The sequence below is a fragment of the Podarcis erhardii genome (genome assembly GCF_964252035.2).
Source record: "Podarcis erhardii genome assembly, chromosome: 11".
Taxonomy (NCBI): domain Eukaryota; kingdom Metazoa; phylum Chordata; class Lepidosauria; order Squamata; family Lacertidae; genus Podarcis; species Podarcis erhardii.
The window spans coordinates 860,808-883,617 of record NC_138501.1 but is presented as its reverse complement, the minus strand read 5'-3'; the positions used below and the strand labels follow the sequence as shown (position 1 = coordinate 883,617).

The window sequence follows — 22,810 nt, the reverse complement described above, 5'->3', positions numbered from 1 at the left end:
CATCCCAGCCTTGGAATTTGGTCCCACCATTTAAAAATTGTTTTTCTTATCTCTGTAATGAATTATCCTGGCAGCTGCTTAGAGATGGTTGTTGCCGCTTCTTCGTACAGTAACCGAGGGATCAAATATAGTGTGTGCTTCCAGACTATCCAGTGCTAACAAAATTCTCCCCCCATGACATAGCAGGAGCATTTAAGTGTTAGATTCACAGATTTCTGGCTCTACATCAGTGCTATCGGTGTGCTAAATATTTATTGGCATAGCACATCCATTTATAGTCCTTTCAAGTTATAAATGTTCCTGTTTGACAAACACCTTCCCCCCTTTCTCTAAATGGCCATAAACCAAAAGCTGTAATTTATACTTCCCCTTGAGTGTATGGCATGATGACTCTTCGTGTTCCAGAACCGGCCTTATTTATAATGCTGCATATCAGAGCCTTCAGCTTTGCTCAGAAAAGTAAAATGGCTTCCAGCAGCTTGCCGGGGGGGGGGGGGAGAGAAGAGCCCATTTATTTTCTTATACCTCTTTGTGGGGCTCTCTTAACAGGTTGGAGGTGAAGTTCTTTACTTCAATGTGGAGAAAAGAAAAGGCTCAGGGCAGGCAATTAAGTTTTTAGAGACAAGAACTGTTCATTGCATGTACTTCTCTGGCGTTTTCTTCCCCTTGGATTTATTCAGTGGGTCAGAGTAGGACCATTGAAATGGCTTATCAGTGGTTTCAGTGGGCCTCCTCAAAATAATGGCTTAGTTGGCTATCACCTAGTGAGTTCAGTTTTCACTTCCCTGTTTTTATTTTTTTCAGTTTCTGTCAGATCACTTTTGTATAATCTTTTGTTCTGTTATTCTCCACAGTCTGCCTACTTAGAGCATTTCCCAGTTGTTCTATTAACCATATTTCCCCAGGCGGCATCTGTCCTCAGTATGTTCTTCTCTGTCCCTTGCCTTTTGCCCTCCTCCTTCGGTCTCTTATTCTGAGCACGTCTCCTTTGCAGAATATGCCTCACGCTGTCCATCTTGTCTGCTTGTCTGTTAAATTCTGGCTCGTCAGCTAGTATCCAATACATTCTCTCCATTCTTGCTAGGGTTTTCTGCTAATATCTTAAATTAATTTTTGGTAACACTTTACTTAAATTTTCAGCTTATCAGAACTCACATGTCTGATTCTTTACAGCATATAAGGCAACAGTTTATGTGAACCGCCCTGAGACCTTTGGGTATAGGGCTGTATAGAAATCAGTCAATCAAATAAATAAACAACAGTTTATTTTATGTAAAATCAAAAAAAGCCAACTGATACTGTATTGTTATATTAATTCTACAGGGCTTTAAGAAACTCCTTCCTTGTTCCTGTGTAATAAGAGGTGTTCATTTTTTGTCCTTCTTTACAGCCTCAACACACAAAATGTCAATAGAATAAGTGAGGCTCCCTCGAGAACCTGCCATGAACCATTTTGAGGGACCAGCTGAAGGAGAGGTGAATGATGAACTCAGGAGCAGAGTGGTGAATGAATCTGTGGAGGCCGACCTGGAACATTCTGAGGTAGAGGATGAACAGCCCCAGTATGCCAGCCATTACCCGAGATGTGCCAACAGCAGCCTTGAAGGACGTTCTCGACAGGAAGAGGAGGAGGGCACGTTGGCACGGTCAGCTAGCACGGAGAGCGGCTTCCACAACCACACGGATACTGCTGAGGGAGATGTCATAGCCCCAGTGGAGGATGCCTATGAAGGAGCCCGAGTGCTGGACAATGAGGATGAGAGTGCCTATGCAGTGCAGTACAGGCCCGAGGCAGAGGAGTACACAGAAAATGCTGAGGCAGAACATGCGGAGACGATTCGTAACCGAACTCTCCCCAACCACTTGCACTTCCACTCCATTGAGCACGAGGAAGCCATGAATGCTGCTTATTCAGGCTATGTGTACACCCACCGGCTCTTCCACCGGGGGGAAGATGAGCAGTATGCTGAGCCCTATGCCGACTATGGGCTGCAGGAACATGTCTATGAGGAGATAGGTGACACGCCTGACCTGGATGTTCGGGAAGGCCTTAGACTCTACGAGCAAGAGAGGGAGGAAGCTGACAACTATCGAAAGGAAGCTCTTGGTGCCCGACTCCACCACTATGATGAGCGCTCTGATGGAGAGTCTGACAGCCCTGAGAAAGAGGCAGAGTTTGCTCCCTATCCAAGGATGGACAGTTATGAACAAGAGGAAGACATTGACCAAATTGTGGCTGAAGTCAAGCAGAGCATGAGTTCTCAGAGCCTGGACAAAGCTGCTGAAGACATGCCAGAAGCAGAGCAGAATGTGGACCCTGGTGATGCTCCTGCTCATGTTCACCATGAAAGCAACCGTCCGCTGTCTGTTGGCGCTAGACCTACAGTTAATGTGGGAGATCCAGTGCAGAGATACAGCAAGGAGAAAAGGGATGCAATATCCCTGGCTATCAAAGACATTAAGGAAGCTATTGAGGAAGTGAAGACTAGGACCATCCGTTCTCCTTATACCCCCGATGAACCCAAAGAGCCCATTTGGGTGATGAGACAGGACATCAGCCCAACCAGGGATAGGGAGGATCAGGGTCCACTAGAGGGAGATGTGAGTATACCAAACAGCTCACATAATAAGAAAACCGAATGTTAAGGCTATGCAGTCAAAATCGCACAAAACTGCATAGCCTTAACATTCGGTTTTCTTATTGTGTTTTTAACTACTTGCGGGGGATGACGACACATAGTTAAATGTTATTTTTCCTTATTAATTGTGTTTGGAAATCAGAATTATTACACTACAAATTCTCCTTTGGCCTTAATAACCTTCATTATTAAGCATTGGCAAAAAAGGAAAAGAAATATAAAAATAATATTTAGATGTGGCTTTGGTAAGATATGTCCTCTCACAGGTTAATTTCTAAATATTTGCGTTGATGCATTTGCTTCTAATAGAAGTTGTGTGTTGCTGAGTACTAACATAGTGTCATGTGGAACTGCAATGGTGTCATGGTCAATATGCTTTTGAGTTCTTGTTAGTTTTTCAGTCATCCAGGCAGCAGACTTGTTTTCTTCCACTGCTCATGATCAGCCTGTGTTGATTAGTAGATTCAGAAACCGCGTTCTTGTTTTCAGTTGCCATGCAAAGGAAGTGTTCCTCCTTCTCCCATTAATGTTTTTGTGTTTGGTGTTTCCTAAAACACCACTGGATGCCTGAGAATATTTGCTGTGGGAATTCAATCCAGTGAATGGCAAGGCTTTAATGAATGTTTTAGGTTGTTGATTGCCAACTACTTAGCGATTTTCTGTTGAGTAAGTGCTGTATACATTTTGTTAAATAAAATAATAATAAACAAATCAGGCTAAAATCCTGTACAGTTGACTTCAGTGGAATTATAGCAGCCTAAATGTGCTGCTGCCCCAGCACTTTATCAGATTTGAATTTATTACTTTGTCATCTATTGGGGTTTTTTTTTGGAGCCTCAAAATATACTAAACTTTTCATGAAGCCAGAAGCCAGCTATTCTTTGTGCTTCAGCCTGTACTAGGGTTACTATCTCTAGGGAGTTCTTGACTCTGCAAAATAAGAACTGGTTGCACGCCTGGTTCGTAGATATAAGCTCGCAGGCTGCATCCCCATCATTTTCTGTTAGGGCAGTGTTTCCCAACCGGTGTTCCGCGGCGCACTAGTGTGCCGCGGGACGTCGGCTGGTGTGCCGTGGGAGGGAGGCGAGTCGGACGCCCCGTGCTCCACGCAGGGAGCGCAAGGCTTGCGGGCAGCAGCCTGCAGCGCGGAGCACGGGGCGCCCTCCGGAGGACGCCCCGTGCTCCGCGCTGGTGTCCGCAAGCCTTGCGCACGGCAGCCTGCAGTGCGGAGCACGGGGCGCCCTCCGGAGGACGCCCCGTGCTCCGCGCAGGTGTCCGCAAGCCTTGCGCACCCGGGGGATCTCCCCCCGGGAGCGCAAGGCTTGCGGGCGGCAGCCTGCAGCGCGGAGCACGGGGCGCCCTCCGGAGGACGCCCCGTGCTCCGCGCAGGTGTCCGCAAGCCTTGCGCACCCGGGGGATCTCCCCCCGGGAGCGCAAGGCTTGCGGGCGGCAGCCTGCAGCGCGGAGCACGGGGCGCCCTCCGGAGGACGCCCCGTGCTCCGCGCTGGTGTCCGCAAGCCTTGCGCACGGCAGCCTGCAGTGCGGAGCACGGGGCGCCCTCCGGAGGACGCCCCGTGCTCCGCGCTGGTGTCCGCAAGCCTTGCGCACCCGGGGGATCTCCCCCCGGGAGCGCAAGGCTTGCGGGCGGCAGCCTGCAGCGCGGAGCACGGGGCGCCCTCCGGAGGACGCCCCGTGCTCCGCGCTGGTGTCCGCAAGCCTTGCGCACCCGGGGGATCTCCCTCCGGGAGCGCAAGGCTTGCGGGCGGCAGCCTGCAGCGCGGAGCACGGGGCGCCCTCCGGAGGACGCCCCGTGCTCCGCGCAGGTGTCCGCAAGCCTTGCGCACCCGGGGGATCTCCCCCCGGGAGCGCAAGGCTTGCGGGCGGCAGCCTGCAGCGCGGAGCACGGGGCGCCCTCCGGAGGACGCCCCGTGCTCCGCGCAGGTGTCCGCAAGCCTTGCGCACCCGGGGGATCTCCTCCCGGGAGCGCAAGGCTTGCGGGCAGCAGCCTGCAGCGCGGAGCACGGGGCGCCCTCCGGAGGACGCCCCGTGCTCCGCGCTGGTGTCGGCCAGCCTTGCGCACCCGGGGGATCTCCCCCCAGGAGCGCAAGGCTTGCGGGCGGCAGCTGGCAGCGCGGAGCACGGGGCGCCCTTCGGAGGAGCCCCGTGCTCCGCGCTCGTGTTGGCAAGCCTTGCGCACCCGGGGGGCGCATGGGGCGCCCTGAAACAGAGGGTTCCCCATGCTGCGGACTGTAGCCTGCCGCCGGACGCGCGGGGCGCCCTGAAGCAGAGCGCCCCTCGCGCCAGGCAGACATGGGCCAGCCCCACAAGCTCGGGGGACAGCGGGGAGGCGCAGCACCGCCATCCCACTGTTCCCCGACCTGGTTTTTTTGGGGGGAAATAAAGGAAAAAAATTTTTCCTTTATTTCTCCCCTCAAAAAAGTAGGTGCGTCCTATGGGACGAAAAATACGGTACTTACTATTTCATAATAAAGTAATTATAAAATACTTTCTTTGTGTTTATTTGATTCCTATTAAAGAGAGTTACTTTATATATAGTCAATATAGGCACAGAGTTAATTTTTTAAACATTTTCTAATGGTGGTGTGCCTCGAGATTTTTTTCATGAAACAAGTGTGCCTTTGCCCAAAAAAGGTTGGGAAACACTGTGTTAGGGTATTAGATAGGAGGGATGGGTTGAGTAAGATAAAGCCCTGTTAACTGATATTTTCTCAATCAACAGAGATTTTTTAAAATCCTGCACTTTTTGATTGATACTGGAAATGAATGTCAGCAAGGCTTTTTGCATCGCTATGCAAAAGAAGTGGGAGAAGCAGGTGCCTTGCTCTTCCTGTCCGTTCCCCCCCCCCCCCGATCTCCCTGCTATCCAGAAATGAGGCTTAAACTCCCAATGCAAGGACAGGACACAACATTTTCCACAGGGAGAGATGCAAGAATTGCCTTTCAAATGAGCTAGAAATAGGGTGTGACAGGTAGTGCAAGACCTTTGCAGGTCTTGTTTTCCGCACAGCCACATCCCATGTGAAGCTGGTTTTGATTTTCAGCTGTAGTGGACAGTAAGATTGAAGTTTTGTTTACTTGCAGCATAATTTCTGAGATACTTGTATAGATTCAGTTGCTCCCAAATGGTGGGGGTTTTGAGTATTGAGTATATTTGCTAACCTAAGCAAATATATTCAGGCTTTTGTTAGAATTCTGAGAACCCCAACTTTCATATTTTTTTAAAAAAATCATTTTCTATTCCACATGAATAGCCAAGGGCAGCCTTCATAATAAAATATAGTAGCAAAAATATTAAAGTAATGGAAACAAGTAGGACATCCCAGACTTAGTACATTGTTCAACTTCTCTAACTTGGACAGTTTGTGACAGCTCTTCCCTGGCTTGCAAACCTCAGACTTGGTGGATTTGTTTTCATGATGTTTAGTAAATGATGCACATGGATGGTCTGGTTTTGTAAGTGGAATGTAACATTTCTGAGGAAGATGTTTCTCTTTTACGCCTCCCTTAGGGGTAATATCCTTTGTTTTCTTTTCGCTTGCCTTTGGGTCCACAGGTTTCCTTTGTTCTCTGCCTGGTGCTGTGCAGCTTTGCAGAGCCTCAGTTTTTCCACAGCAGGGCTCATCTATCATTAACGAAGGGAGTAGCAAAGGCGCCTTGAATAATGGAGCAGCTTTCAGGTGCTTCAGGGGCCTGAAATAATGTCACCAGCTATGCGGATGGGATGATGCTGTGCCTGACATTTGCACAGCCATGGTTTTAGAGCTGCTCTTTGGAGCACAGATGGAATTCCATTGGACCTTGGGTGATAGAATTAACTTCCAAAATTATGCAGTGGCCCAAGTAATTTTCAGTTTTTTTACATGCTTGAATACTTAGACTTTTGCTGACTAAGATACCACTTTTAAAAGGGGGGGGGGGAGAATATATTTTTTCCAAATAACCATGAAAGGCTTGATTCAGAATTCTTTGGAGTTGTATGTGTGCACTGCATGTAAGACTGAGATGTCAAATACATAGAATCATAGAATAGAATCATACAATCATAGAGTTGGAAGAGACCACAAAGGCCATCGAGTCCAACCCCCTGCCAAGCAGGAAACACCATCAGAGCACTCCTGACATATGGTTGTCAAGCCTCTGCTTAAAGACCTCCAAAGAAGGAGACTCCACCACACTCCTTGGCAGCAAATTCCACTGTCGAACAGCTCTTACTGTCAGGAAGTTCTTCCTAATGTTTAGGTGGAATCTTTTTTCTTGTAGTTTGGAACCATTGCTCCGTGTCCACTTCTCTGGAGCAGCAGAAAACAACCTTTCTCCCTCCTCTATGTGACATCCTTTTATATATTTGAACATGGCTATCATATCACCCCTTAACCTCCTCTTCTCCAGGCTAAACATGCCCAGCTCCCTTAGCCGTTCCTCATAAGGCATCGTTTCCAGGCCTTTGACCATTTTGGTTGCCCTCCTCTGGACACGTTCCAGTTTGTCAGTGTCCTTCTTGAACTGTGGTGCCCAGAACTGGACACAGTACTCCAGGGGAGGTCTGACCAGAGCAGAATACAGTGGCACTATTACTTCCCTTGATCTAGATGCAATACTCCTATTGATGCAGCCCAGAATTGCATTGGCTTTTTTAGCTGCCGCGTCACACTGTTGGCTCATGTCAAGTTTGTGGTCAACCAAGACTCCTAGATCCTTTTCACATGTACTGATCTCAAGCCAGGTGTCACCCATCTTGTATTTGTGCCTCTCATTTTTTTTGCCCAGGTGCAATACTTTACATTTCTCCCTGTTAAAATTAATCTTGTTTGTTTTGGCCCAGTTCTCTAATCTGTCAAGGTTGTTTTGAAGTGTGATCCTGTCCTCTGGGGTGTTAGCCACCCCTCCCAGTTTGGTGTCATCTGCAAATTTGATCAGGATGCCCTTGAGTCCATCATCCAAGTCGTTGATAAAGATGTTGAATAAGACCGGGCCCAAGACAGAACCCTGTGGCACCCCACTAGTCACTCTTCTCCAGGATGAAGAGGAACCATTGATGAGCACCCTTTGGGTTCGGTCAGTCAGCCAGTTACAAATCCACTGAGTGGTAGCATAGTCAAGTCCGCATTTTACCAGCTTCTTTACAAGAATATCATGGGGCACCTTGTCAAATGCCTTGCTGAAATCAAGGTAGGCTACATCCACTGCGTTCCCTTCATCTACCAGGCTTGTAATTCTGTCAAAAAACGAGATCAGGTTAGTCTGACATGACTTATTTTTCAGAAATCCATGCTGACTATTGGTGATCACAGCATTCCTTTCTAGGTGCTCACAGACTGTTTGCTTAATGATCTGCTCCAGAATCTTCCCTGGTATTGATGTCAGACTGACTGGGCGGTAATTATTTGGGTCCTCTCTTTTCCCCTTTTTGAAAATAGGGACAACATTTGCCCTCCTCCAGTCTGCCGGGACTTCGCCTGTTCTCCAGGAATTCTCAAAGATGACTGCCAGTGGTTCTGAGATCACATCTGCCAGTTCTTTTAATACTCTTGGATGCAGTTCATCTGGCCCTGGAGACTTGAATACATCTAAACTAGCCAAGTATTCTTGTACTATCTCCTTAGTTATTCTGGGCTGTGTTTCCTCTGCTGAATCATTTGCTCCAAATTCTTCAGGTCCGGCATTGTTTTCTTTATCGGAGAAGACTGAGGCAAAGAAGGCATTGAGGAGTTCAGCCCTTTCTGTGTCCCCTGTTTGCATTTCACCGTCTTCTCCTCTGAGCGACCCCACTGTTTCTTTCTTCTTCCTTATGCTACGAACATACCCATAAAAGCCTTTTTTGTTGCTTTTAACCTCTCTAGCAAGCCTGAGTTCATTCTGTGCTTTAGCTTTTCTGACTTGGTGTCTACACGTGCTGGCTATTTGTTTGAATTCCTCTTTGGTGGTTTCCCCCCTTTTCCATTTTTTGTACACATCCTTTTTTAATCTTAACTCAGTTAAAAGTTCTTTAGATAGCCACCCTGGCTTCTTTAGGCACCTTCCATGTTTCCGTCTCATTGGTATTGCCTGAAGTTGTGCTTTTACTATCTCCCTCTTAACAAACTCCCAGCCATCATGAACTCCCTTTCCTTTTAGTATTACTGTCCATGGGATCTCACCCAGCACTTCCCTAAGTTTTATGATGTCGGCTTTCTTAAAGTCAAGAAATTGAGTCCTAGTATGCTTGGCTGCTCCTTTCCGCTGTATAGTAAACTTCAGAAGAGCATGATCACTCACGCCTAATGATCCTTCCACTTCTACCCCACTAACCAGGTCATCAGCATTGGTTAGGACCAGATCTAAAATGGCTGTTCCTCTTGTTGCTTCTCCCACTTTCTGGACAATGAAGTTGTCTGCAAGGCCAGTGAGGAATCTGTTTGACCTTATGCTCTTGGCTGAGTTTGACATCCAGCAAATATCCGGGTAATTGAAGTCCCCCATTACTACTATCTCCCTTCCTTTTGCATGCTGGGCCATCTGTTCCAGGAAGGCATCATCTATGTCCTCCGTTTGGCTTGGGGATCTATAGTAAACTCCCACAATGAGGTCCCTGTTATTCTTCTCTCCCTTAATTTTGACCCAAATGCTCTCACTTTGGCTTTGAGGTTCTAAATCTTGGATCTCCTCACAGGTATACACATCCCCGACATATAACGCCACTCCTCCTCCTTTCTTGTCTGGTCTGTTTCTCTGAAATAGATTGTATCCCTCCATTATTACATTCCAGTCGTGGGACTTATCCCACCAGGTTTCAGTGATGCCTATTATGTCATATTTAGTTTGCTGTACTAAGAGCTCAAGCTCATCTTGTTTATTTCCCATGCTTTGCGCATTAGTGTACAGACATTGAAGTCCATTAATCATTCCCCCGTGTCTCTTATTTAAGGATTTTTTCCTCCCACCACTAGGTCTGCGTGCTGTTTGCTCCATTTGGTCTATGACATTTGGATGATCATCTTCATCAATTGATAGACTCCTACCTTCAGGAGCACTGTCTCCCTCCCCCACATTAGTCAGTTTAAAGCCCTCCTGATGAGGTTTCTGAGATTTTTGGCAAAAACATTCCTCCCAACCGTTGTGAGGTGCAGCCCATCGCTTGCCAGAAGTCCATCTTCAAGAAAGTGCAGTCCGTGATCTAAGAATCCAAACCGTTCCTGTTTACACCATTTGCGAAGCCAGCTGTTCACTTCCACTATTTTTCCCTCTCTCCCTGGGCCACGTCGTTCAACTGGGAGGACAGATGAGATGACAATTTGTGCATTTAATTGCTTCAGTTTCCTGCCCAGAGCCTCATAGTCTCTTTTGATCTTCTGGAGGCTATTGCTTGCAGTGTTATTGGTTCCCACATGAACCAAGAGGAAGGGGTATATCAGTTCATAGAATTCAGAATCAAGTAATATATGGAAAGATAAAATGTATGTTCACTATTTTCCTGCTTGCACCAAGTCCTCATGGCTTGTTCACCAAAATGGAAAAGTGAAATAGACTCGAGTACAAGAAGTTCCTAGCCTAGGTAATTTCCCTTTAAATGGAAACCTGAAAAAAGAAGACATGGTCTTGAATGCGGGGACATAGCTAGGAAGAAGATGCATATTACAAAAGTACAGATCTGAAGGATAGCTTTAGGTTTTCCATAATTTTTTATTTTTATATGTATAAAGCTTTATCAGAAGCCCAGTTTAATCAAAGACCAGGGTTGGACATACAAACAAAGGAACATTTTTACTATAGACAATTCATTCTAACTTTGTGAAAAATGCAAGAAGGGGAAAAAGGAAATATTATGACTATGCCTCCTAAGGGCCTCCACTAGCCAGAAGACAAAAATGGGGACTTTCTTACTCTGCAGGGACTAAAGAACCCTTATTCTTAGTCTGATCTACTCCAAAGGCTCAGGGCTTGTAATAAAAGCTTTAAATCTGCTTGAAAAGCTGAATTCTATCACATTTGCCAGTAAGCCTGAGCCATGGTAGCACTTTGTCCTTGTGGCTATTCCATAATCAGATGAAATGTCTAGGATCAGGCTGTACATTGGGTTGGATCTAGACGTAGTCAAACTTTGAGGGGAAACGATGAGACTCTCTAGTCATTATTAACTTCAGGTCCAATTATAATTATGCTTTACTTTCAGTTATAAACTTTTTTCTGGGGGGGAATTGCATAACTATAATAGCTCTTAAATTATGCTTGCTTTTTTAAAAAAATATTTGTACTTTAACCACCTAACTGTACATTAATATCATTTATTACTTATTCAGAAGATACCAATAGTACTGCAATTCTGCTAGAAATGTATGTCTTCAAGGCAATAAATGAAAGGAATAGCTGCTTGCTAAGGGAGAATGACCTTCTTATGTATGGGTGTTTGACAACCATTCAGTATCAAATAAGATTAATCTACATAGATAGGATACTAGCAGCATCTCTTGTTACAGGCTTCAATTTCAAGTTCCAGGCACATAACACCACCGGAAAAAGTAATTTGGTGGCACTTGATTGTTAGCAATTAGCAGACAACTCTGAAGTTCAGCAGAACAGCAGCAAAATCAAAATGGAGAATTTTTGGATGTATCAGGCTGAGTATCTTAGGAGAATGGTAAGTGAATTGTAGCAAGAGAGTAACCTTCAATTTAGGATTTTTTTTACTTAACCCCTGAAGGTGTTCTGTCTGCACAATTCCAAACTTTTAATAAGGTTAATGTTGTGTTGCTCTGACATTTCTATGTATGGATGATGTAGGAGCATCCAGAATCATCTTTGATATTTTCTTTTGAAATTTGGATCTGTTCTGGTGTTTTGGTTCTTACCATAACAGCAATTATGATAGGAAAAACAGAATATTTTTGAATTTTTTTAGTTATGAACAATAAGTATATTCAAGTGGTGCTTAATATTCATTTTTCTGATGCAAAGGCTGCAGTGTACAAAGGATACTGCATTAGAAATCCAAGCAACATAGTTGCGAAGAATACAGCCCTTGTTACTGAATATAGCCGTTGTTCTATAATATTGTGAATGATACAGAAGAATAGAATAATTTTTTAAAATAAAACTCTGCACCTCTGGTGTATTTTTTTAAAATGGTTGTAGGTTGTAGAGAACTGCTATTTGTGATATTTTTAAGTGACTGTGGAGGGAGAGTTTGCTTTTCACAATGTGTAACCACATTTATTTTGTCCCGTTGTCACTTCTGGTTAGTCGCTGCAAGCTTATGGAGTGATACAGATCTCTTCAGCACTCTCTCCTCCGGCTTTTCTTTTAGCAAACAGAAAGACGGCATTGGCAAGAGGGAAGTAAGATGAACTGCAATGGACACGGGAGGGGAACTTCCCCCCATTTTTCTGAAAAAGCAGTGTTTGGTGGGAGGGGAGAACAGACTCGCCTCCTCCTGTGTTTAGAGGTCGGCAGCAGCTGGTCCCCAGACAAGGCCTTCGCTCCAAAGATGTCTTGCGTGAGCAGGCTCCTGCCAGCCATCCTTCAGCCTCTGGCACAGCTGCGGCAGCAGCGCTGGTGCTGGCTAGCCAGGAAATCCCCGTGGCTTCAGCAGAGCTCTGTTGAACCAAGCCCTGGAGGTTTTGAGAGTGGGTTCAAGGGGCTTCTCTGCATCTCCAAGAAGTGCTTGGTTCCTCTGAATTGTTCCCAAGGGGCTTGCCCCCTTGACTGGGGGGTGGGAGGGACACGAGACCGGGCAAAGGGGAAAGAGGAGAAGAGCTGGAGCCTGGAAAATGTCCTGGCTGCCTCTTGGGACTCTGCATGGTAAAAGAAATAAGAACCGAGTTGGTTTGATTTGTCACCTATAAATGTAATTTCTGTTGTTTTATTGATATTTGTAAGCTGCTGTCAGAGTTCTTTCCCCCAACCAAAGAGCAAGATAAAAAGGCTTTAAATACTAATAGTCATAATTTTCAAAAATCTTTCTCTGCTTCCATACTTCTGTGTTTTTTTTAAAGATATTTATTAAGATTTTGTATAATAAAACAAATATCACAATCAAACAAAACAAAAGAGAAAGACAATAAAAAACAACACAATCCAGCAAAACTAAGAAGCACAATAAAAACATAAGAAAAAGAAAATAAGAAAAAACAGAAAATAAAGAAAATCTAGTTTTTTGCTTATTATCTTTATAACCCTCTTTCCTGACTTCCTCACATCTCCCTTTTCTGTATTCCCCTTTACACAATCAAATTCAGCAATTCCTTACCCTCTTTCAAATCTTATTCAATATTATACATTTCAACCTATTATGTCTTCAATTTTTCCTTTCCTTTTAAATCTATTTTTACATGTTCTTTATAACTTAATCCCTTATATCATTTTGTTTAATTTCGACATAATATTACTCTGGCCTTTTCACCCTTTTCTTTTAAAACATTTTTGCATATTCCTTTTAGCTATGTCACTGATGCCATATTATCTTTATATCCAACATCATTTTAACATTCAAACATTTTACAATGTTTTTGGAGATATTCTTTAAACTTCTTCCAGTCCTCTTCCACCACCTCTTCTCCCAGGTCTCGGATTCTGCCAGTCATTTCTGCCAATTCCATATAGTCTATCACTTGCATCTGCCATTCTTCCAGAGTGGGCAAATCTTGTGTCTTCCAATACTTTGCGATGAGTATTCTTGCTGCGGTTGTTGCATACATAAAAAGTGTTCTGTCTTTCTTTAGCACCAATTGGCCGACAATGCCCAGGAGGAAGGCCTCTGGTTTCTTAGGAAAGGTATATTTAAATACCTTTTTTAGTTCATTATAGATCATTTCCCAGAAAGCCTTAACCTTTGGGCACGTCCACCAAAGGTGAAAGAATGTTCCCTCAGTTTCTCTACATTTCCAGCATTTGTTGTCAGGCAAGTGATATACTTTTGCAAGCTTGACTGGGGTCATGTACCACCTGTACATCATTTTCATAATATTTTCTTTTAAGGCATTACATGCCGTAAATTTCACACCAGTGGTCCATAACTGTTCCCAGTCAGCAAACATAATGTTATGACCAATATCTTGTGCCCACTTAATCATAGCTGATTTGACCGTTTCATCCTGAGTATTCCATTTTAACAGCAAGTTATACATTCTCGAAAGTATCTTAGTTTTAGGTTCTGACAATTCTGTTTCTAATTTCGATTTTTCCACCTGGAAGCCTATTTTTTTATCCAAATTAAAAGCCTCTCTAATTTGATAATAATGTAACCAATCTCGCACTTTATCTTTAAGTTTCTCAAAACTCTGCAATCTCAATGTGTCTCCATCTTGTTCTAATATCTCCCAATATTTCGGCCACTTGGCCTCCATATTGAGTTTTTTCAGAGCCTTAGCTTCCATAGGTGATAACCACCTTGGGGTCTTGCTTTCCAATAAGTCTTTATATCTTGTCCAGACGTTAAACACAGCTTTCCTGACAATATGGTTTTTGAATGCTCTATGAGCTTTTACCTTGTCGTACCACAAATATGCATGCCACCCAAAAGCATTGTTGAACCCTTCTAAATCTAAAATGTCAGTGTTCTCAAGAAGTAGCCAGTCTTTCAACCAGCAGAATGCTGCTGATTCATAGTACAATTTCATGTCTGGCAGGGCAAACCCCCCTCTTTCTTTAGCATCAGTCAATATTTTAAATTTTATTCTGGGCTTTTTGCCCTGCCAGACAAATTTAGAAATATCTCTTTGCCACCTCTTGAAACAGTCCATCTTGTCCACAATCTGCAAAGTTTGAAACAAAAACAACATTTGTGGCAATACATTCATCTTTATAACAGCGATTCGACCCAACAAGGAAAGCTTCAATTTTGACCAAATTTCTAAGTCTTTCTTAACTTCTGACCAACCTTTCTCATAATTATCTTTGAATAAATTCAAATTTTTAGCTGTCATATTAATCCCTAGGTATTTCACTTTCTTAACCACAGTTAACTCTGTCTCCTTCTGAAACCTTTCTTTTTCCATTGTTGTCAAATTTTTCTCTAAAACCTTAGTTTTTTGCTTGTTTAATTTAAATCCTGCCACATGACCAAATTCTTGGATCAGTTCTAACACCCTTTTCGTACTAGATTCTGGCTCCTGTAATGTCAAAACCAAGTCATCTGCAAAAGCCTTAAGTTTGTATTGTTTAGCTCCGACCCTAATTCCTTCGATCAGCCAGTCCCTTCTGATCATATTCAAGAACACCTCCAGGACCGAAATAAATAACAATGGAGAGATAGGGCATCCCTGTCGTGTTCCTTTTTCTATTCTAAACTCTTCTGACACCACATTATTGACTATCAGTTTTGCTTTTTGTTCTGAATAAATTGCATCTATGCCATTTTCAAACCCCCGTCCCACTCCCATTCCCTTAAGATTTTTCTTCATAAAACTCCATGAAATATTATCAAAGGCCTTCTCCGCATCAATAAAAATTAAAACTGCTTTTGTATTAATGTTCATTTGCAGTAACCCCAAAATATCAATAATGTTCCTTGTATTATCAAACAAATGTCTGCCTGGGAGAAAGCCTGCCTGATCTTTGTGTATCACTTCATTTAACACTCTTTTTAATCTGTTAGCTAAGATGTCTGCGAAAATTTTGTAATCCACATGTAAAAGGGATATGGGATGGTAGTTCTTGAGTTGTGTCTTTTCAGATTCAGATTTTGGTATAAGTGTGATGAAAGCTTCTTTCCACGACTCCAGCGCCTTCTTCCCCTCCAGAATCTCATTGCACACCTCCTTTAATAACCATTAAATAGTCTTTCAAAGTCTTATAATACTTGGAGGTTAACCCGTCCGGTCCTGGAGACTTGCCCGGTTGCATGTTCTGAATGGCACCTTCAATCTCCTGTTCTGTTATTTTATAGTTCAGTATTGTCTTATTTTCTTGAGATATTTTTTGTAATCCATTGGTTCTTAAAAATTGGTCTATGTCAGTCTCTTTCTGTGGCCCCTGGGTGTAAAGTTGTTTGAAGTATCTCTGGAAGCATTTTCTAATCTCCATAGGATTCTGAATGTTTTTCCCTTCAACCTCAAGATTTGTAACCGTGTTCAACTTCTGTCTTTTTTTCAACTGCCACGCTAGCAGTTTTCCGCATTTATTAGCCGATTCAAAAGTCTTTTGTCTCATTTGTTTAATTTTCCACTCAACTTCCTGATTTATCAATTTCATATATTGTACTTGATATAATTTAATTTCTCTCAGAATCTCCTGTGACTTTGGTTTCGACTCTGCTTCCATACTTCTGATTACACTCAGCGCTGCACCCCGTAGTCACCTTTGCCAGGACTTAACTGTCTATGGGGTCCTTTACTTTTTTTACCTTTTACTTCTGATTACATTGTATAGACTAGAACTCAGTTTTGTATTACATGGTTGTCCTCATATTTTCAATGTAAGCTTGGCTCTCTGATTTTACTTTCTATTGAACTTGACCAGAAGTAAAGCTTTAAAGAAGATAAAGATATCCAGCCACAAAAGTGCTGTTTATACAAACAGCCTAATAAACAGCTTTCTCTCAGGCATGACTTGGGAGGGTTTTAATGTCTGGATTTGTTGTTGCCTCAGTCATGGGCTTTAATTTAATTTGCTGCTTAATTACATATTTATCAGCAGTATTAAGCCAAAACTCACTACAGGGGGGTTGAAAATCATATGTCCCACTTCTTACTAATGTACTTTTTTCCTAATGTACTTATTAATGTGCAGTTTTCTTGCATTGTCTTTTGCCCACATCTGCAGCTCCTCCCCCCCCAAATTATCCTGTCCCCCCAGAGGACAGGATCACACTTCAAAACGACCTTGACAGATTAGAGAACTGGGCCAAAACAAACAAGATGAATTTTAATAGGGAGAAATGTAAAGTATTGCACTTGGGCAAAAAAAATGAGAGGCACAAAGACAAGATGGGTGACACCTGGCTTGAGAGCAGTACATGTGAAAAGGATCTAGGAGTCTTGGTTGACCACAAACTTGACATGAGCCAACAGTGTGACGCGGCAGCTAAAAAAGCCAATGCAATTCTGGGCTGCATCAATAGGAGCATAGCATCTAGATCAAGGGAAGTAATAGTGCCACTATATTCTGCTCTGGTCAGACCCCACCTGGAGTACTGTGTCCAGTTCTGGGCACCACAGTTCAAGAAGGACACTGACAAACTGGAACGTGTCCAGAGGAGGGCAACCAAAATGGTCAAAGGCCTGGAAACGATGCCTTATGAGGAACGGCTAAGGGAGCTGGGCATGTTTAGCCTGGAGAAGAGGAGGTTAAGGGGTGATATGATAGCCATGTTCAAATATATAAAAGGATGTCACATAGAGGAGGGAGAAAGGTTGTTTTCTGCTGCTCCAGAGAAGTGGACACGGAGCAATGGTTCCAAACTACAAGAAAAAAGATTCCACCTAAACATTAGGAAGAACTTCCTGACAGTAAGAGCTGTTTGACAGTGGAATTTGCTGCCAAGGAGTGTGGTGGAGTCTCCTTCTTTGGAGGTCTTTAAGCAGAGGCTTGACAACCATATGTCAGGAGTGCTCTGATGGTGTTTCCTGCTTGGCAGGGGGTTGGACTCGATGGCCCTTGTGGTCTCTTCCAACTCTATGATTCTATGATTCTATGATTCTAGTGGTTCAACAATAATTTTATTATTTACATTTATGCAGACCTAAAATTAATAGGACTTGCTTCTAAGAAAATATAAATCTGAATATAATACCATGAAATGCTGCATGTTTAATTTTGCTGGAACCCTTTGCCCAGTCCTCAATCTCAAAGCAACAAATACCATTTATTGTTCTGTCAGCATTTTCATTGTGTATCTTTTCTCTGTCTAGTCTCCATCTCCTGATTCATCTTCCCCACGAGGCGCTGAATCATCAGGTCTGCAGCATCACCAAGATGTCTGTGGAACAGCAGAAACCCCCACCAAGAAGGAGGTAGAGTACAAGTCTTTTTAAAAGCAGTAGTTTTACTGGAAATGTTCCCCAAATTTAGGACTCCTTAATTGTGTTCTGTGCATTAAACAATCTTTTAAAAAAAGATTTATTTATAGTAAGCAATAAGCTTTTTAGATTTAGGCTGCAGTCTGCAATACATGTATTCACCAGGAAATTTGAATCCAATCTGATTTAGGAATGCAGCTTTTATTAGGTAGTGTTATGTTTAATAGACTGGAGGTCTTGGATGTAAGCACTGCTGGAATCACTGATAACTATTCCTAAATTTAGTATATTAGAGATATTCCCACAGTTCTTTTTTAACAAACAGCAGCACCTTCCTCAGGGGAGAAATGAGAATTGCCACAACACTTTCCAAATGTCTTTCCTCAAAGCAGAGTCCAATTTCCATAGTACTACAATCCGCTGCCCAAAGACATGCATGTTACTTTACTTTGAAATGCTTTGTCCTAATAGGTTAACAGTAGAATTCTTTATAGTGTCTGCTTACTAGTAATATTTGATGTGGGTTTTTTGGGGGGGTGGACTTCTTTTCCAAAGAGCACATAAAATGTGCTCCTTAAAGGCAGCAGTGATACTGATTCCTTGGAATTCATTGGCACTAGACTTTCTAGCTGTGCAAAGTCACAACTGAATCATTTCTGCTTCACCTGCCTGGACAAACTATGGAGACATGAACCTCAGGAATCTCTCTTCTAAAAGTGGAAATGCAGATGTCCCACCCTCAGGCTCAGCTGACCAAGATGTTAAAGTTGGGGTACTTCCCTCTCAAAATTTCCAGGCATTTGGACATATTTGCTCTTTTCCTGAAATCTGAAGGATATATCAGTGTCAGCCAAACCTAAGAGCTATATTCTGAATAACTGCACACAGTTATTCTGTCCATTTGGGGATATAGCTTTCTTAAGAATAATTTTTAGTTAAAAAATACCAATCACAGTTTCTCAGGGCAGGCTGACACTTATCGTGTTAAGGAATGTGCCTGTATGAAGTTACTCTCAAAATGTATCATGTACTCTCTCTCTTCTCCTTTCTCCAGCCATTTAGTGAGATATGAAATGTTTTGCTTCTGCACAGATTTTTTTCTATAAAGCCAAATGCCTAAATGGAGGGAGTATCAGTCAGGAGATTACACAAATGTATTTGTAACAAATATTTGTTCTGAAGGATAATAGATATTTGTAAAAACTACTCTCTCTGAAGGAAGGAATCAAGATTTATAGCAATAATGATAGCTATAATAATAGTAAAGCTTTTATATCAGTTAATTGAAGGCTGTGTATTTTATACCACTAAGCTTTTCTCAGAAATGCTCTTTGTTGTTCTGCTGCTTTATTATCTCTGCCTACTTGAATCCAGAAGATAAACCACTTTAATCTGCTCATGGCAATTGGATGAATTATTTAAAAGGATATTGGAGTCGGAGTATCAAAAATAGAGGCATTGCAATAGATCAAATGGCTGCAGAAGCAGGTTCCCCGGTGGAAATAAATGTCACAATCTCACACCAGTACTTAATTTCCTGAAAGTGTCTTGTCAGCAAGAGGTCTTCCGTTATTTGGTAGTAATTGATACTTCTATTTGACATTTTTCTCTTTACTAGTTATTTTCTTGTTCCAAGATGCTGTTCTATAGGACCTAATCAAACTGTAGCTTCAGTTTTATTGTATTTTATGGATTTTAAACATTTGCTGTATTTACTTGGAAGTAAGTCCCATTGTGTTTCTTTGTGTGTTTAGGGATTGTTTGTGTTCAATCAAAGTGGATTAATTTTTACCTTAAAACTACCAGTTTATCTAAACTTCAGCAATGAGCGAGATTACTAAGAAGTTCTTTCACATAAATGTAAGCCTAAGACCCTGAAGACATTGCCAGAGTCTAGAGCTCTTTAGTTTTTTTGTTTCTGTTCATGACATGATAAATGTTTGTGACATCTTTGGAACTTTAAAAATCTGTCATTCGTAGGAAAGGCAGCCTGGAAATGCTTTATTGATGCTAATGGTCTAGACTACACTCTAGGATAACTTCTTAATAATTAACCGATCCTTTGAAATATGTATACATATTTCTTACTAGGCTGTCCACAGAGATCGGGTAACAACTGTCAGTGTGTGATAAATAACTTTGCCAGTTCTGCATGAAAGGCTTTTTAATGCATACCTCAGCATGCTTAGCTTAGTTTGATATCCTGTTTGTCTTAATTACAGTCAAGAAAAAGCTTGGCTTCTTTCCCAACCTATGTTGAAGGTAAGCTATCAAAATCTCTCTCTCTCTTTAAGTTTTAAAACCTTTTCATATAAGTGCAATGTGAGTTAAAAACAGGTGTTAATCCATTCACACAATCTGTTTAGTAACTTTCTCAAGTGCTTGTTCTCCAGGGAGAACAACTTTCTCAAGTGCTTGTTCTCTGCACACAGAGCAGAATCTACTGCTTTTGCCAGCACTTGGTGGAGAGGCTTTGTCACGTTAGAAACAAAACTTTAAAGTTTAAGAAAGACAACCCGGGCACACCAGGGAGAAGGTTCTAGCGTAGCTTGTTCCTTTTGCTCCTACTGTAGTCACAAACTGGATCTCTCCCTACACACTGCAACTGATATTTGCCTCAGGAGAAAAGCCCTCATTGATGTCTGTCTGGATGACAATGATAATTCAGAGTCCTCCATGTAGGGACAATGGCATGGGCAAAGTTCTTTTTTTAAAAAAAGTGTCTTCTCCCATGCTGTAGTCCTAGGGCTGCTATTTCGTAAAGTAAAATCCTTGTACGCCACGGTCAGACTCATGTCTACCTTGGTCCATGTGGGCCACCTCTAAGAGAAACCCCACCTCCTCTTTTAAGCCTTGCATTGGGTTCAGCTTCTCGTTGCCTCCAGGCCAAATTCAGCCAGAGGAAGATGACCCAATGACCCTCAGCTTACATCCCCTGGGCAGCTTTTCAGTCACGGAAGGGCATTCAATTCAGTGAGGGCATCTGCTAATGGAAGACAAGGCGACAGCCACATTTTGCCAATTTCTTCCTCTTCCCTCCCTGCTCCAAGCTTCCTGTACCCCCTTCGACACACCAGGCTGTTTTGAAGGGCTCCCAACTCTCTGGAATCAATTGTTTTGCTGTGCTGGAAACTGCAAGGAGGGAGGGGAAATAAGCAGAAATGGCTCTTCGTCCCTCCCTCCACTGGGAGCCCTTCTGGAAGGGCCAGGACACCACTTGGATTTGGAGTTAATACATCCAGTTTGCTAACATGCTTGTGTTGGTGCACTATGTCCAACATGGATTGGGGCCTAAAAGCATTTTCAGGCAGTTTTGTTTGTGAATATTAATAATCACAATTAAAACTAATAGTGACAATAATGTTGTCTGCATGCTTTTGACTATATGCTCGATTCTGTCCTAATGTCTTGTGCGAACAAGCTCTCTGGGGGCTTTTATATGCCGATGTTAATGGTCACCTGAATATTAGCCTTCGGTTGCACAACCAGTAAACCAGTAAACCAGTAAACCAGTAACCAGTAAACTACTTAATGAGTACGTAAATTTGTATTTTGTTTAACCAAAGGTTGGCTAACCTTTGGCCCTCCAAATATTGCTCCCATCTTCCCTGACTGTTGGCCATGCTGATTGAGGTTGATAGAACTTGATGTCCAACAACAGGTTAGCCCACCCCTGGTTTAGGTACATTAAAATTTATTTAGTTATTACATTTATATCCTACCTTTCCTCCAAAGAGCTTAGGAGAGCGTACCTGGGTCTTCTCACACCCTCAAAAACCCTGTGAGGTAGGTTAGGTGGAGAGTGTCTGCCCCTGGTGTAAGATTCTTGGCTTAGTGGAGGTTGGATCAGTCTTAGTCCAACACTGTTCAATTCTGACTTTTGTTCAGAACATTATTCTTTATATTCTGATGTCTCTACTATTGCCCGAAGATATATCGTCTGTGAACATTAAATTGCCTTAGGTTGCAGACCTATAATGTCCTTAGCAACAAATAAATCCCATTAAACCCACTGGAAACATGGATAGTATTGGACTAAGTTATGGACTATTTATAATTGTGTGCATGCAGCTGAATTGGTTAACAGATTGCATCATTAAAATTATGTTTTATTGAATACTAATTTGTTTATTGATGGTTGTTGTTTTTCAGTTGACAGTGTTTTGTCTCAACCCCCACAAATTCTTCTTGTATTGTGGAATTATCTATTACACACTCTATGCTTTTACATTTTTCAGCATAAATCATTTTTTAAGATTTTTGGTTGGATTTGTAGCTGGTTAACTGACAGAACTCAAAGAGTACTCATTCATGGTTCCTCGCCATCCTGGCAAGAAGTGGCAGGGGGGTGCCACAGGGTTCTGTCCTAGGTCGATTGCTGTTCAATGCTTTTATAAATGACTTGGATGAAGGAATTGAGGGGATGCTCATCAAATTTGCAGATAACCCCAAACTGGGAGGGGTGGCTAATACTGCAGAAGACAGAATCAAAATTTAAAATGACCTTAACAGGTTGGAGAAGTGGGCCCAAACTAACAAAATAAATTTCAGTAAGGTCAAATGTAAGGCTCTGCACTTGGACAGAAAGAACCAGATACACAAATATAGGATGGGGGACACCTGGCTTACTAGCCATACATGTGAAAAGGATCTAGGGATTTTGGTGGACCACAAGCTTAACATGTCAACAGTGTGAAGTAGCAGCAAAAAAACTAATGCTATTCTAGGCTGCATCAACAGAAATCTAGTGCCGAGATCAAGGGAAGTAATAGTCCCACTCTATTCTGTCTTGCTCAGACCACACCTAGAATACTGTGTCCAATTCTGGGCACCACAATTTAAGAAGGATGTTGACAAGCTGGAAGGTGTGCAGAGGAGGGCAACCAAGATGGTCAAGGGTCTGGAAACCAAGCCCTACGAGGAGCGCTTGAAGGAGCTGGGTATGTTTAGCCTGGAAAAGAGGAGACTGGGAGGAGATATGAGAGCCATCTTCCACTATCTCAAGGGCTGTCACATAGAAGAGGGAACAAGCTTGTTTTCTCCTGCTCTGAAGGGTAGGGCTCGAATCAATGGCTTCAAATCACAAGGAGGAAATTCCAACTAAACAGGAAGAATTTTCTGACTGTAAGAGCTGTTTGATAGTTGAATTGTCTCCCTCGGGAAGTTGTGGACCCTCCTTCCTTGGAGGTTTCAGCTGAGATTCCTGCATTGCAGAGGGTT

General features: G+C 42.8%; 1 protein-coding gene across 10 annotated transcripts in view; it reads left to right on the top strand.

Annotated features, from left to right (window-relative positions):
• APBA1 (amyloid beta precursor protein binding family A member 1) overlaps positions 1-22,810 on the top strand; it is a 119,226-nt gene that overhangs the window by 75,822 nt on the left and 20,594 nt on the right. For all 10 annotated transcript variants that reach the window (XM_081880958.1, XM_081880959.1, XM_081880957.1 and 7 more), the window contains 3 exons: positions 1,391-2,601; positions 17,483-17,584; positions 19,813-19,852. In XM_081880958.1, coding sequence (XP_081737084.1) covers positions 1,444-2,601; positions 17,483-17,584; positions 19,813-19,852 — 1,300 coding nt within the window. In that variant the 5' untranslated portion in view covers positions 1,391-1,443. The remainder of the gene's footprint in view (positions 1-1,390; positions 2,602-17,482; positions 17,585-19,812; positions 19,853-22,810) is intronic.